A 13855-nucleotide genomic window follows, 5' to 3' on the forward strand; every position below is an offset into this window, starting at 1 on the left:
CTTATGGCAGAAAGTGAAGAGGAACTCAAAAGCCTTTTGATGAAAGTGAAAGTGGAGAGTGAAAAAGCCTGCTTAAAGCTCAACACTCAGAAAACGAAGATCATGGCATCTTGTCCCATAACTTCATGGCAAATAGATGAGGAAACAGGGGAGACAGTGGCTGACTTTATTTTTCTGGGCTCCAAAATCACTGCAGATGGTGACTGCAGCCATGAAATTAAAAGACGCTTGCTCCTTGGAAGGAAAGTTATGAGCAACCTAGATAGCATATTCAAAAGCCATTACTTTGCCAACAAAGGTCCGTCTAGTCAAGGCTGTGGTTTTTCCAGTGGTCATGTGTGGATGTGAGAGTTGGACTGTGAAGAAGGCTGAGCACTGAAGAATTGATGCTTTTGAACTGTGATGTTGGAGAAGACTCTTGAGAGTCCCTTGGACTGCAAAGAGATCCAACCAGTCCATTCTGAAGGAGATCAGCCTTGGGATTTCTTTGGAAGGAATGATGCTAAAGCTGAAACTCCAATACTTTGGCCACCTCATGTGAAGAGTTGACTCATTGGAAAAGACTCTGATGCTGGGAGGGATTGGGGGCAGGAGGAGAAGGGGACGACAGAGGATGAGATGGCTGGATGGCATCACTGACTCAATGGATGTGAGTCTGGGTGAACTCTGGAAGTTGGTGATGGACAGGGAGGCCTGGCATGCTGTGATTCATGGGGTCACAAAGAGTCGGACAGGACTAAGCAACTGAACTGACTGACTGAACTAACCCACTCCAGTGTTCTTGCCTGGAGAGTTCTGTGGACAAAGGTTACATTCGATTGGATCCCAAGGAGTTGTACACAACTGAGCAACTAACACTTTAGGTTTATTTACCATCAAAGTTAAAATTGGAGCTTCCTAGGTGGCTCAGATGGTAAAGAGTCTCCCTGCAATGTTGGAGACCTGGGATCTATCCCTGGGTCAGGAAGATCCTCTGGAGAAGGGAATGGCAACCCACTCCAGTATTCTTGCCTGGAAAATCCCATGGACGAGGAGACTGGCAGGCTACAGTCCATGGGGTGGCAAAGAGTCAGACAGGACTGAGCAACGAACACTGTAACTATAAGAATGTACATAGTTACATTCAAGTATGTAATCCAGTATTGTTAACTATAGTCATTATGCTTTACATTAGATTCCCCAGAACTTATTCATCATATAACTGGAGGTTTGTATCCTTCACTCCCTCTTCAACTCATTTCTCTTGGTTATGTTGTTGTTGTTGTTCAGTTGCTTAGTTGTGTCCTACTCTTTGTGACCACATGGACTGCAGCACGCCAGTCTTCCCTGTCCTTCACCATCTCCCGAAGCTTGCTCAAACTCATGTCTATTGAGTTGATGATGCCATCCAACCATCTCATCCTCTGTCATCCCCTTCTCCTCCTGCCTTCGATCTTTTCCAGCATACTTGGGTTTCTCTTCAGATCATATAAATCTTTCTTGGTTATATTTATCTTTAAGTACTTTGGAAGCTATGTTTGACTACAGTCATTACAAAAAGTATTTGACATGAAGAGAACTTTGACTCAGTTATCAAGTTCTTTTCTTGCCCTCCTTAGTACCTATTCCTGTCCTTGAGTCCCCTTAGATGTCTAGATTCCTGATGCTGTTTCCTGGATTTAAGACCTAGAATTTTCCATCCCCTGCCCCCATTTTTTGAGTGCGTTAGTCAGTCTTAGTCAATGTATTACTTAGGACTAATTCTTTGGCAAATGGTATAATTCAGACTAGATTAAGGGAGAAAACGGAATCATCCAGAAGCCTTAGGAGCTTCAGGCACAGCTGTATCTGGGTGTTAAAATGTTTTTAGGCACTCTCCCTATCACTTGGCTGCTCCCCTCTATCTGACTACATTTTCCTGTAGTCTTTCCCTAAGAGATGCCAAAGTAGTCACTAAATTTTCAAAACTTAAATCTCACCACTCTAACCTTTATCTCATAGGGGAAAAACCTGGGTCACACCTACATGTGAATTATCCACTATGAGCAAGGAGATGGAATATGATTATTGGCTAGTCCCAGGTCACATGTCTTACCCTGAGGTCAAAAGATGGGCATGTCCAGCCTTCTGCAACAGATTGATTGAGAGTGGTGGCGGGAGGCTTCCCAGAGGGTGAGTGGACTAGGGATGCTGGACAAGAAAGCACTCTACCCACTGATGCCCACTCTACCACTGTTTGTCTACAGTCCGGCTGGATGGGATCGCCTGATTTCCAGCTCTTCCTCTTCTCCCATTTCTACTGCTGGAGACTATTCCTCTTTCAGCAGGAAATTTAAGGAACCCTAGGATAATAGTTCAGGTGCTCTGGTGACCAGCCTCATCTTCAGTCCCTTATGACCAAGGTCGCACCTTTATCTGTCATACTACATTGATCCCTATCACATCACCCTGTGGTATTTTCTCCATAGCACTAGTTTACGCTTTCCTTCCGTGTTGTTTATTTATTTTTTACCTCATTGATTCTGCTTGCTCTGTTTCTGTTTCAATATTATTTCAGCTGAGTTTATACCCCTGACTCTATTTAATGACCCCTCTCTGTAAGTTTCACTTCAACTTCAGCTTCAGTTGCTAATGACCTCATCCTCTATGTTCCCCAACTTATATATTCCAAAGTGGGATTGTGTTGACTCTGTAGGGGAGGGAAGAATAATTTTCCATTTACTCTTCTAAGTTCCCTCCAGGATCTCTATAACCAAAGACAGATTGACAACTAAAAAACAAACAGAAGTTTATTAACAAGTATACCTCATGTATACATGGGAGATACCCAGGGGAAAATGAGTAACTCTCCTAGGTGGGCTAGAATTCAGGCTCAAACACCATCTTCAGCCAAAGACAAAAGAGAAAAAAGTATGGGGAGTCAGTAACTGGGGAGGTGACCAGGAAAAAGAGGAGAACAGGATTATGATTTGTGGTGCAGATTTAAATGAGTGCCTTCTACATTGATAATATGATTTAGAGTCTTCCTTTTCCTCCTAGAATGGAGATGGAAGACACCCTTACAAACAGATTTTTTTTTAAATTAATGTAAATTTCACTTAAAGGGTGACTTCTACTCTGTTTCTAGATTGTTTCCTGTGTTGTCTGCTGTTTCTCAAAATCAGCAGCTCAAAGAAACCCTTGAGCCACAGGCATATTTTGGGATGCTATATTCTGCTGCTGCTGCTGCTGCTAAGTCGCTTCAGTCGTGTCCGACTCTGTGCGACCCCAGAGATGGCAGCCCACCAGGCTCCCCCGTCTCTGGCATTCTCCAGGCAAGAGTGCTGGAGTGGGTTGCCATTTCCTTCTCCAATGCATGAAAGTGAAAAGTGAAAGTGAAGTCTCTGAGTCTTGTCCGACTCTTAGCGACCCCATGGACTGCGGCCCACCAGGCTCCTCCATCCATGGGATTTTCCAGGCAAGAGTACTGGAGTGGGGTGCCATTGCCTTCTCCGTGCTATATTCTACTATCCTTCAAATGTAAACTATCTTTTAGCCACATCATACATCCACGATCAGCCTACAGATGTTTGTGTGCTGCGTGATTGCTCAGTTGTGTCTGACTCTTTGCAACCCATGGACTGTAGCCCACCAGGCTCCTCTGTCCATGGGATTTTCCAGGCAAGAATACTGAAGTGAGTTGCCATTTCCTCCTTCAGGGGATCTTCCTGACCCAGGGATTGAACCCGCATCTCTTGTGGGTCCTGCATTGGCAGACGGGTTTTTTTTTTTTCTTAACCACTGAGCCACCTGAGAAGCCCCTGTGGATGATTAGGTGCTCTAAATGTGCCCATCTCTGCTCCTCCCAGTTTTGGCTGAGGGAAGAGAAGGAGGTTTGTTCTGTGCACAAATCATGGCTTCAGTAGGAATCCCAAACAGGGCAGCTTCCTTTATAACCTTATAACGGCTGTGGACAGATCAAACACTAACATTTATAGACGTGTCTGGAAAATACCTCTAGAGATGCCACTCTTATAATGTGTTAGAGATGTTTGCTTTTGATCAAACAGACTGAATTTTCCACAGCCCCATTATTTCCCTCAGGACTCCCTGCTTCTTATAGGTCCTAAGTTGTTTCAGTGCACTGACAAAACTCTCCAGACCCCAAATCCTTCTTGTCTCCTACAAGAGCGTTTTCCACCTCTTTTTAAAACTACCTCTCTCTTCTCCAGTCATGGCCAAACACCTCCTTTAGATTAAAGAAAGAAGAAGGAACATTTCGACATTTGTCCTTGACTCGTGCCCTGTGGCATTCTTCCAGGGGAGCCTGGACATTGATGAAGAGTTTATCCTGAGACAGTTTGACATTAACTATCAGAGCAAACCATGCTGTAATGTGCTCCACACAATGAGACCCAGCCAGGTTCCTCTGGAGCTAAAGAAAAGGAGCGAGCTAAATAAACTGCAGGAACCACAGTTGTTCCAGAAACTAGACTGTGAGCAGAGACTTCGGAAGCCACAGGTAATTGCAAAAAAGGGAGAAGACTGAGAGTCAAAGAAAATTAAATTATATCAAAATGTTAAATGTTCTTGAATTCTGGTACCTCAGAAAGCACTGACCTTTTTCAGTAAAATTCTTGAAAAATTCTTTGATGTTTAATATTTGTTCTAATAAATAAACATCTGTTAAGTGAGTGAATATTTAATACATCTAATGAAGTCAGTTATACAAACAAGGCATGCCATTTGGCATTATTGGTGATATCTGAAGAGTCATTAGTTCTTTTTATGTGTTTTATGTATTGAAACAATCAGCTTGTTTTATATGTTGAAACTTTTCTCATGTGTTTTACATGTTGAAATTCCAGTAGTCAGTAGAACTATACATGTATGTTTACTATTATAAGAGTAAAATGCTGCAGTCAATGACTGGGGACACTGTTCCTGTCCAAAGAATTCTTGAATTTTTATGGTGGTGTTTTTGACCACAAACCATCATTCTTGACCACATGCTTGCCTGATAATTAACAAATCGCTCAGTTTCCCAGCACCAGTTTCCTGTGAAGACAGAACAAGGAAACAGTAGAAAAAACAGGCTGTGTTCCAAAAGGAAGTACTATGAACTCCTAAGAACCTTTCTATACAATGTATTAGTGCAACTCTATATTTACAAGTCAAATTGTGCCAGTCCGACAGCAGATTCCAGTGCCTATGTGGGAGTTGTGGGGTGAGGCTGTTATACAGTTTGCTTCTCTGAAAGTGAAGATAATAATTACCTTCTGTCTTTTATACTAAGTGCGTGTTCAGTTGCTCAATTGTGTCTGACTCTTTGCGAACCTCATGGACTGTAGCCCACCAGGCTCCTCTGTCCATGGAATTCTCCAGGCAAGAATACTGGAGTGGGTTGCCATTCCCTACTCCAGGTTTGATACTATTTTTCCAATGTTTTTGACACAATAACTTTGCCATTTATAATTGAACATAATCAGCTGACCTAGTTTTACACTCATGATGTTTTCCACCCTTGACTCGGTTGCATAAAGTTTATGAAAACTATGCATTCTGTCACTAATATCAGCACTTAAAATTTTCCATTTTCCATTCATCTTTCTAAAGTGTAAAGTATAAAATGATCCTGGGCAGGCAAATTATATCCACATGGCCTGAACCAGTGCTTGTTCTGAATCTGAGCTGAATGAAATTGCACAAGTCCCTGTACTTACAAATAATTGCACAAATACTGCTTTATAAAGCATGGTGGTTATTGCCAAAATCAAACTTTTGACTGGCAGATGGAGGATCACTGTGCAGAAGTTCAAATAGATTTCCACATGGTATCATTTTCCTTTGGCCTGAGGGACTTCCTTTAATAGCTTTCTTTGATATCTCCTCTCTACCTGGGTTTCCCTGGGGCTCAGACTGTAAAGAATTTGCCTGCAATGCAGGAGACCCTTGTTCAATCCCTGCATTGGGAAGATCCCCTGGAGAAGGGAATGGCAACCCAGTCCAATATTCTTGCCTGGAGAATCCCATGGACAGAGGAACCAGGCAGGCTATAGTCCATGGGGTCACAAATAGTCAGACACTAAAGAGTGACTAACACTTTATATACACGTCACACTCAGCCAGTGTAGATCTGCTGGCAATGAATTCTCCCAGCTTTTCTAGGTCTGAAGCTATCCTTATTCTTCCTTCATTTTAAAAGGTATTTTTATGGGTATAGAATTCTAGATTCAAGAGTTTTTTGTTTGTTTTCAGCACTTTAAAGATGCCCCACTGTCTTCTTGGTTGTATTGTTTAAATCTTATGTCATTCTTATCTTTGTCACTGATTTTGAGTAGTGTGATTATTATACACATTGGTATTTAGTTCTTCATGTTTTTTATGCTTGGGGTTTACTAAGCCTCTTTGATCTATGAGTTTATAGTTTTCAACTATTGGGGGAAATTTTGGCTATTACATGGTCAAATGTTTTTTCCTTCAACTCCCTCCCAGGACTCCAATCACATGTAAATTAGGTTGCATGAAGTTGTCTCATAGATTACAGCTGCTCTGTTCAGTTTTGATTCTCTTTTCTCTCTGTGTTTCTATTGCTATGTCTTTAAATTCTCTAATTTTTTTCCCACAGAAGATTGAGGGCAAGAGGAGAAAGGAATGATAGAGGATGAGATGATTTGATGCATCACTGGCTCAATGGACATGAGTTTGAGCAAACTCAGGGAGATTGTGAAGGACAGGGAAGCCTGGTGTGCTGCAGTCCATGGGTCACAAAGAATCAGACAGGACTTAGTGACTGAAGAGCAACGGACATCTAGCGGGTAGAGACCAGGAATACTGCTGAACCTCTTGTGCATAAGACAGCACCCTCCCCCCACCCTCAACAAAGAATTACCCAGCTCAAAATGTCAATAATGCCTAAGAGACCTAATTTTAATCCAGCAAATGTTTAATGAGCACCAATTGTGTCCTAAGTATTGTTTTAGATGCCAGTCTCAGATGCTTACATTTTAGAAGATGAGAGGTGAGATAAGCAATCAGAAAAATACTTAGGACTTCCCTGGTGGTCCAGTGGTTAAGAATCCACCTGCTAATGCAGAGGACATGGGTTTGATCCCTGACCCTGGAGCATCCCACATACTGTGGGGTACCTAAGCCCATGCATCACAACTACTGAGTCTACACTTTAGAGCTGCAATTACTGAGCCCACAAACCTTAACTACTGAAGCTTGAGCATGCCCTAGAGCCCATGCTCTGAACGAGAGATGCCACTGCAATGAGAAGCCTGCATACCACTAGTAAAGAGTAACCCCTGCTCACTGCAAGTAGAGAAATCCCACTCACAGCAACAAAGACCCAGCACAGCCACAAAGAAAGAAAGAAAATATTCAGCATATCAAGTGGTAATAACTGTTGTTAAGACAGTTTTTGAACTGGGTGGTCAGGGAAGACACAACTGAAAAGATGACCTGAAATAGATAAGGAGTGAGCTGTGTGGATGTCTTGGGGAAAAGCACTATGGAGAGGGAACAGTGAATGCAAAGGCACTGCGGCAGCAGTGTGACAGGTGGTCTAGAAATAACAAAGTGGTCAGGAGGCTTGGAATGGAACTCATAATGTTGAATCCAGCTCTGAGAAGGGATTTCCCTCCTGTGTGTTCGGTCACATCCTGTCTTCCTCTGGCAGGTGTTTCTGGCTTGACTCTAGAATGGCGCACACATTCTACCTCATAGTTTAGATATGAGTGACCCCAGGGATTCAGTCCATGGAATTCTCCAGGCAAGAATACCAGAATGGGTACCCATTCCTTCTTCAGGGGATCTTCCTAACCCAGGGATTGAACCCGAGTCTCCTGCATTGCAGGCAGATTCTTTACCATGTGCGCCACCAGGGAAGCCTGAGAAGAGGGAGGAGGAGGATCTTTGTGTTTCATATCTCTTAGTCCTGTGCAAACATTAGACCTCCTTTCATGGGTATTGCATTACAGCACTGGGCTATGAACCAACAGATGAACTCCTGATGTTGCCAAAATACTGGCCCTCTGTGCATCAATACCAAGAAGAAATGTGGAGACAGAGTTTTGGAGGAAAGAGAGTAGCTTTATTTCTTTTCCAAGCAAAGAGGGAACATGGGAGGCAAGTGCCTTAGAAACTGTGCCCTCCTTCCTGGGGAATAGGGAGAGGTCTTAGAATCAGGATTTGTAGCCAGGGTAGGTGATAAGGATGAAAACAGTGAAGGTCTTGTATTTTTCTTTCTTCTGCAAAAATTTCAAAAGGGCCACAGCTGGCATCAGGAAGCTCAGTAACTGGGTCTGTTCTCTTCCAAAGTTATCGACTGGTGACCTTCTTCCTGAAATGAAGAATGCTACAGGGGAGCGTTACAAGAGATTGTGGGGGAGAAAATGCCAGATGCAGGATATAATTCACATAAAAGGATACAGTTCACATCAAGTCAGGAAGTGATTAAGGAATTAACTTGGTGAAGGACAAATCTAGTTGCATAGTCTACAGATTAGTAACAGTTAAAACTGCCATTGTTTAAGTTTTGCAGACTTGGTTTGCTGTCTCTATGGCTATTAACTCCTTCCTTAGTTTCTCTTGCTTGTTAGTAGGAAAGAAAAGTTTCATTTCTTTTTTTTTTTTTTTAACAACATGAAGACTTTATTTCATAACACTGAAATAGTCAACATTTTACATTGCACATGTATTTTTGAGGTATTCGCCATGTTAGTGATTTCACATTTAAATGATTTCACATTTAAATGATATCACATTTAAAGAATTGTGCAGCCATCACTGCAGCCCCATGTTAGGACATTCCCATCAACCCACAGATCTTTCAAGCTCATTTCCAGGGAATCCTCTTTCCTACAGTCTGCTTCAGGCAGATCTACTTTCTTTTCTTTGTATTTGTCCAGAAAAGTTTCTCTTTTTGTTGTAACACTGAGTCACGGGAGAAAGAAAGATGACATCTCTTCTTCTACCCCTTTCTCTCTTTCAATTAAAGAGACAAGAGATTGGTGGTGTTGGATAGCATTTGGATCAAAAGTAATGTACCATTTACAAAGCTGAGCACAGAGCTGGACTAATAGGTTAATACCATTATTTTGATTGAGTATTATTGAAGGTCATTACCCTTCATTGAAATATTTGATTTCTAGCTGTTTTACATAGTTCTTTCATTTTTTCTTCCCAATAACCCTATGGGGTAGATAACTATTATCTCTATTTTACAAATGAAGAATTTGAGTAACTTGTCCATGGTCTCATAGCTACTAAGTTGGAAAGGGCTGGATTTGAGTCCAGGTTTGTCTAAATCGAAGGCCATGCTTACCTACCGCATTATTTTCTCAGTCGTAAACTTTTCATGTTTGTAAAATCAAAGCCTACTGACACTTCATAAAATGCCTTGGAAAGGAGTAAGCATAAATTAAAAATAAATGGTACCATTTTCACAAGTTTAATTTTAGATTTATTGAAATGACAAACCAAACAAACTAATGAAATTGGGAATTGTTATTTGTACAGAAACCTCATAAACCAAAGTGGGTGAAGATGAGATATGGAGCATGGTATCTGAACCCCAAGTTGTGGAAAAAGCAAAGAGCTGATGAGCCTTTGGTTGACCCCAAGGTCTTACATAAAGCTCAAGATGAGAATTTTAAAAAGGAGCTACAGAAGCAGGTATGTGCGTATGCTGAGACTTGATCAGCTGACCTATAGCAACTGCCACATCATATTGAAGTCAGAGTCTCTGGAGTAATTCAGAGGCTGCTGAAAGTCTTGTAACTTGCACATTGAATTTGACAATGAGAAAGCCAAGTCATTTTATGAGGAATATGTAATAAGCAAGACTTGAAATCTCCTAGCTTCATGGTAGACACAATGTCTCTAAAGATGGGGCAACCACTCATTGTCCTCCTACTCTTCCTGAGTCCATGGATAAATTGGTTGTTCAAAGGGTGGTGTGACTTGGTAGGACCATCTCAGTTGAGAATGAAAATAATGTCATGAGTTCTCTTTGAGTGAAAATGTGAGGTGTTTTTTTTTTAATCAGCAATAAATGAATGTTCAACCTACTTTTATGCCATTCAGCAGAGTTGCAGGATCTCTCTGAGAGAAAAGGGACAAAGGTTAAGCACTGTTTGATGTTACAAAGCAACAAACACACACAACAAGGATATGTTCTGGTTTTACTGTAGATAAGCTTTGTGCCTGCTTATCTCTTGTGAGCAAGGACCTAATGGAAGAAGATGCTCACTATAGTCCTGAAATTTTGGAAATTTTGATGCAATGCTTATACAGGACTCTGCTGAGAATATTTGTGATCCTCTTCTCTGGATCAGCAGATTCAAAACTTCTCCCAGATAACATTGTAAAAACATTTCAAAAACATAAAATGCTATAAAAGTTTGGCTACTCATTCATTCAAAAGTCACTCATCAATTACCTCCTTTTGCTTGGAAAGCTGAGGCAGAAAGTATTTTATCTTTTCTAGAACTGGGTATGAAATTCTTATTTTCAAATGGGAAACATGACATTAATTTATGAGCCCAAGATGCTTATATATAAGCTTCAAAATAAATAATATTAGGCAGAGTTTCTTGTCATACAGTTTTTGGAGCTGCCTATCTAAATTTATTTGAGTTTAACACATGACACGCTAGCAAAGTAATGCTCGAAATTCTCCAAGCCAGGCTTTTTAACAGTATGTGAACCGAGAACTTCCAGATGTGCAAGCTGATTTAGAAAAGGCAGAGGAACCAGAGATCAAATTTTCAACATCTGCTGGATCATAGAAAAAGCAAGAGAGTTCCAGAAAAACATCCACTTCTGCTTAATTGACTACACCAAAGCCTTTGACTGTATGGATCACAACAAACTGTGGGAAATTCTTCAAGAGATGGGAATACCAGACCACCTGACCTGCCTCCTGAGAAATCTGTATACAGGTCAGGAAGCAACAGTTAGAACTGGACATGGAACAACGGACTGGTTCCAAATCGGGAAGGGAGTACATCAAGACTGTATATTGTCATCCTGTGAGTATATCGTGCGAAATGCCAGGCTAGATGAAGCACAAGCTGGAATCAAGATTGCCAGGAGAAATATCAATAACCTCAAATATGCAGATGACACCACCCTTATGGCAGAAAGCGAAGAAGAACTAAAGAGCCTCTTGATGAAAGTGAAAGAGGAGTGTGAAAAAGCTGGCTTACAACTCAACATTCAGAAAACTAAGATCATGGCATCTGATCCCATCACTTCATGGCAAATAGATGGGGAAACAATGGAAACAGTGCCAGACTTTATTTTTGGGGGCTCCAAAATCACTGCAGATGGGGACTGAAGCCATGAAATTAAAAGACGCTTGCTCCTTGGAAGAAAAGCTATGACCAATCTAGACAGCGTATTACAAAGCAGAGACATTACTTTGCCAGCAAACGTCCATCTAGTTAAAGCTATGTTTTTTCTGGTAGTCATGTACGGATGTGAGAGTTGGACTGTGAAGAAAGCTGAGCGCCGAAGAATTGATGCTTTTGAACTGTGGTGTTGGAGAAGACTCTTGAGAGTCCCTTGGACTACAAGGAGATCTAACCAGTCAATCCTAAAGGAAATCAGTCCTGAATATTCGTTGGAAGGACTGATGCTGAAGCTGAAACTCCAATACTTTGGCCACCTGATGCAAAGAACTGACTCACTGGAAAAGACCCTGATGCTGGGAAAGACTGAAGGCAGGAGGAGAAGGGGACGATAGAGGATGAGATGGTTGGCTGGCATCACCGACTTGATGAACATGAGTTTGAGTAAGTTTCAGGAGTTGGGGATGGACAGGGAAGACTGGCATGCTGCAGTCCATGGGGTTGCAGAGTTGGACATGACTGAGCGACTAAACTGACTGACTGAACATATGACATAAAATGGTTCCAGTTCACTTTCAAAAAATAACCAAACATCCTCAATGAGTTAAATATTTAAAAATAAAAACAGTAATGAAACTTTTGATTAAGGTGTCTAGAAGTTCTCTTTTAAGAAACATATTCTTTTTTTTTTTTAAGATTTGTTTTGATGTGGACAATTTATTAAATCTTTATTGAACTTGTTACAAAATTGCTTTTGTTTTATGTTCTGGCTTTTTGGCCCCGAGGCATGTGGGATCTTAACTCCCTGGCCTGGGATTGAACCCTCACCCCCCTGCATTGAAAGGTGAAGTTTTAACCACTGGACCGCCAGGGAAGTCCCAAGAAACATATTCTTAAAGACTTAAATAATTTTACAAAAAGATTTATCTTAATGGTGAAAGCCAGTAAAGACATTTGTCATAATAGTTACAGTCAGCTCATGAAAAAGAAATAATACTTCAATTTTGGAAATGTGGTTTATACAATTATTACAGTAAAAGACTGTTTATCAGGCAGTTTAGACACAGGAAGGACTCAAAGCAATGGAATTGTTCTGTAATGACTTTTGTAAATCACACTTTTGTAATACCTGAAGACTGAATATCTTGTGTACTCTAAGTGATGCCACTTGGCTATGCACCTCAGTTCACAAGACATGTATGCAGTCGTGTGCTGCTTAGGGCCAGTCACCATGAGGGCATGGCTGTCTTGCTGGAAACACGAGTTTTGACTATTCTTGATTGAATTCATTTGGAAAGTGAAATGGCCTTAAAGAACTGGATTACAATGATAAAAACTTCTACATCAAGATTTTAAATTCAGATAAATTGAAGAAAAACCAAATGAATGCATGAATACCCTGAAGACATTGGGACTGGATCACATCTTTTTTTTTTTTTTTTTTTTTTTTATCATGCCCTTTGGAGTTAATTCTAAAATCTGCAGATATATACTGAGTAGGAAAACACTCCCATTTCTTCCTCTACCACTCTCAATTCTGGTCAGGAAATGTGCTGAGGTTTTTTTTCCCCACACCAAGCAATTTTCTGATTCTCCAACACCAGCTGGATGTCCTAAGATTGTACTCAATTCTGACACTGCCTAACTGGAGATAGCATCCAATCCCACCGTTTAAAGGCTCAGACCCTAAGACTGCCTCCACTGCAAATACCAGCCTCAAGTCCAGGTCGTCACCCATGCCTCTGGCTGAGTGGCTGTAAATCAAAGGTCCCCATGACCCCCTCCTTGGGTTTGATCATCTGCAAGAACAGCTCACAGAACTCAGGAAAACAGTTTACTTACAATCTAGTAAGATTACCAGTTTATTATAAAGAGGTATTTTCAAAAGCAGTCAGATGGAAGAGATGCACAGGGCAAAGTATGTGGGCAGGACTCAGAGCTCCCTTACCTTCCCCAGGTACCTTCACATCCTTACCAACCTGAAAGCTTGCCAAATCCCCTTCTTTAGATTTGGACGAGGCTTCATTATACTGGGCTTCCCTGGTGGCTCGGATGGTAAAGAATCTGCCTCCAATGCAAGAGAGCCAGGTTCAGTCAATGCATTGGGAAGATCCTCTGAAGGAGGGCATGGCAACCCACTCCAGTATTCTTGCCTGGAGAATTCCATGGACAGAGGAGCCTGTTGAGCTACAGTCCATGAGGTCACAAAGAGTTGAACATGACTGAGCGATTTTAATTGATTACATCACTGGCTGTTCCTGATTAATTCAACTCCAGCTCTTCTCCCCTCCCAGGAGGTTGGGGTTGGAGCTAAAGTGCCAACCCTCTAATTACATGGTTGGTTTCCCTGGCAACCTACCCCCATCTTGTAGCTATCTAGGGGGTTTCCAAAAAGACCTCGTTAAGATAAACTCTGACATGGCTGAAAGGTGCTTGTTATAAATAAGGAAAAACTCACCTCTGTGGCTTTTATCACTTAAGAAATTTCAAGGCTTTTAGGAGTTCTGTGCCAATAATGGGAAGAAGACCAAATACAT

General features: G+C 41.4%; 1 protein-coding gene across 1 annotated transcript in view; it reads left to right on the forward strand.

Annotated features, from left to right (window-relative positions):
* The window catches only part of FAM47E (family with sequence similarity 47 member E), a 33217-nt gene that overhangs the window by 15964 nt on the left and 3398 nt on the right, over positions 1–13855 (forward strand). The window contains exons 5-7 of the mRNA XM_055587420.1: positions 1981–2006; positions 4280–4480; positions 9484–9639. Coding sequence (XP_055443395.1) covers positions 1981–2006; positions 4280–4480; positions 9484–9639 — 383 coding nt within the window. The remainder of the gene's footprint in view (positions 1–1980; positions 2007–4279; positions 4481–9483; positions 9640–13855) is intronic.

The sequence above is a fragment of the Bubalus kerabau genome, chromosome 7 (assembly GCF_029407905.1).
Source record: "Bubalus kerabau isolate K-KA32 ecotype Philippines breed swamp buffalo chromosome 7, PCC_UOA_SB_1v2, whole genome shotgun sequence".
NCBI lineage: Eukaryota > Metazoa > Chordata > Mammalia > Artiodactyla > Bovidae > Bubalus > Bubalus kerabau.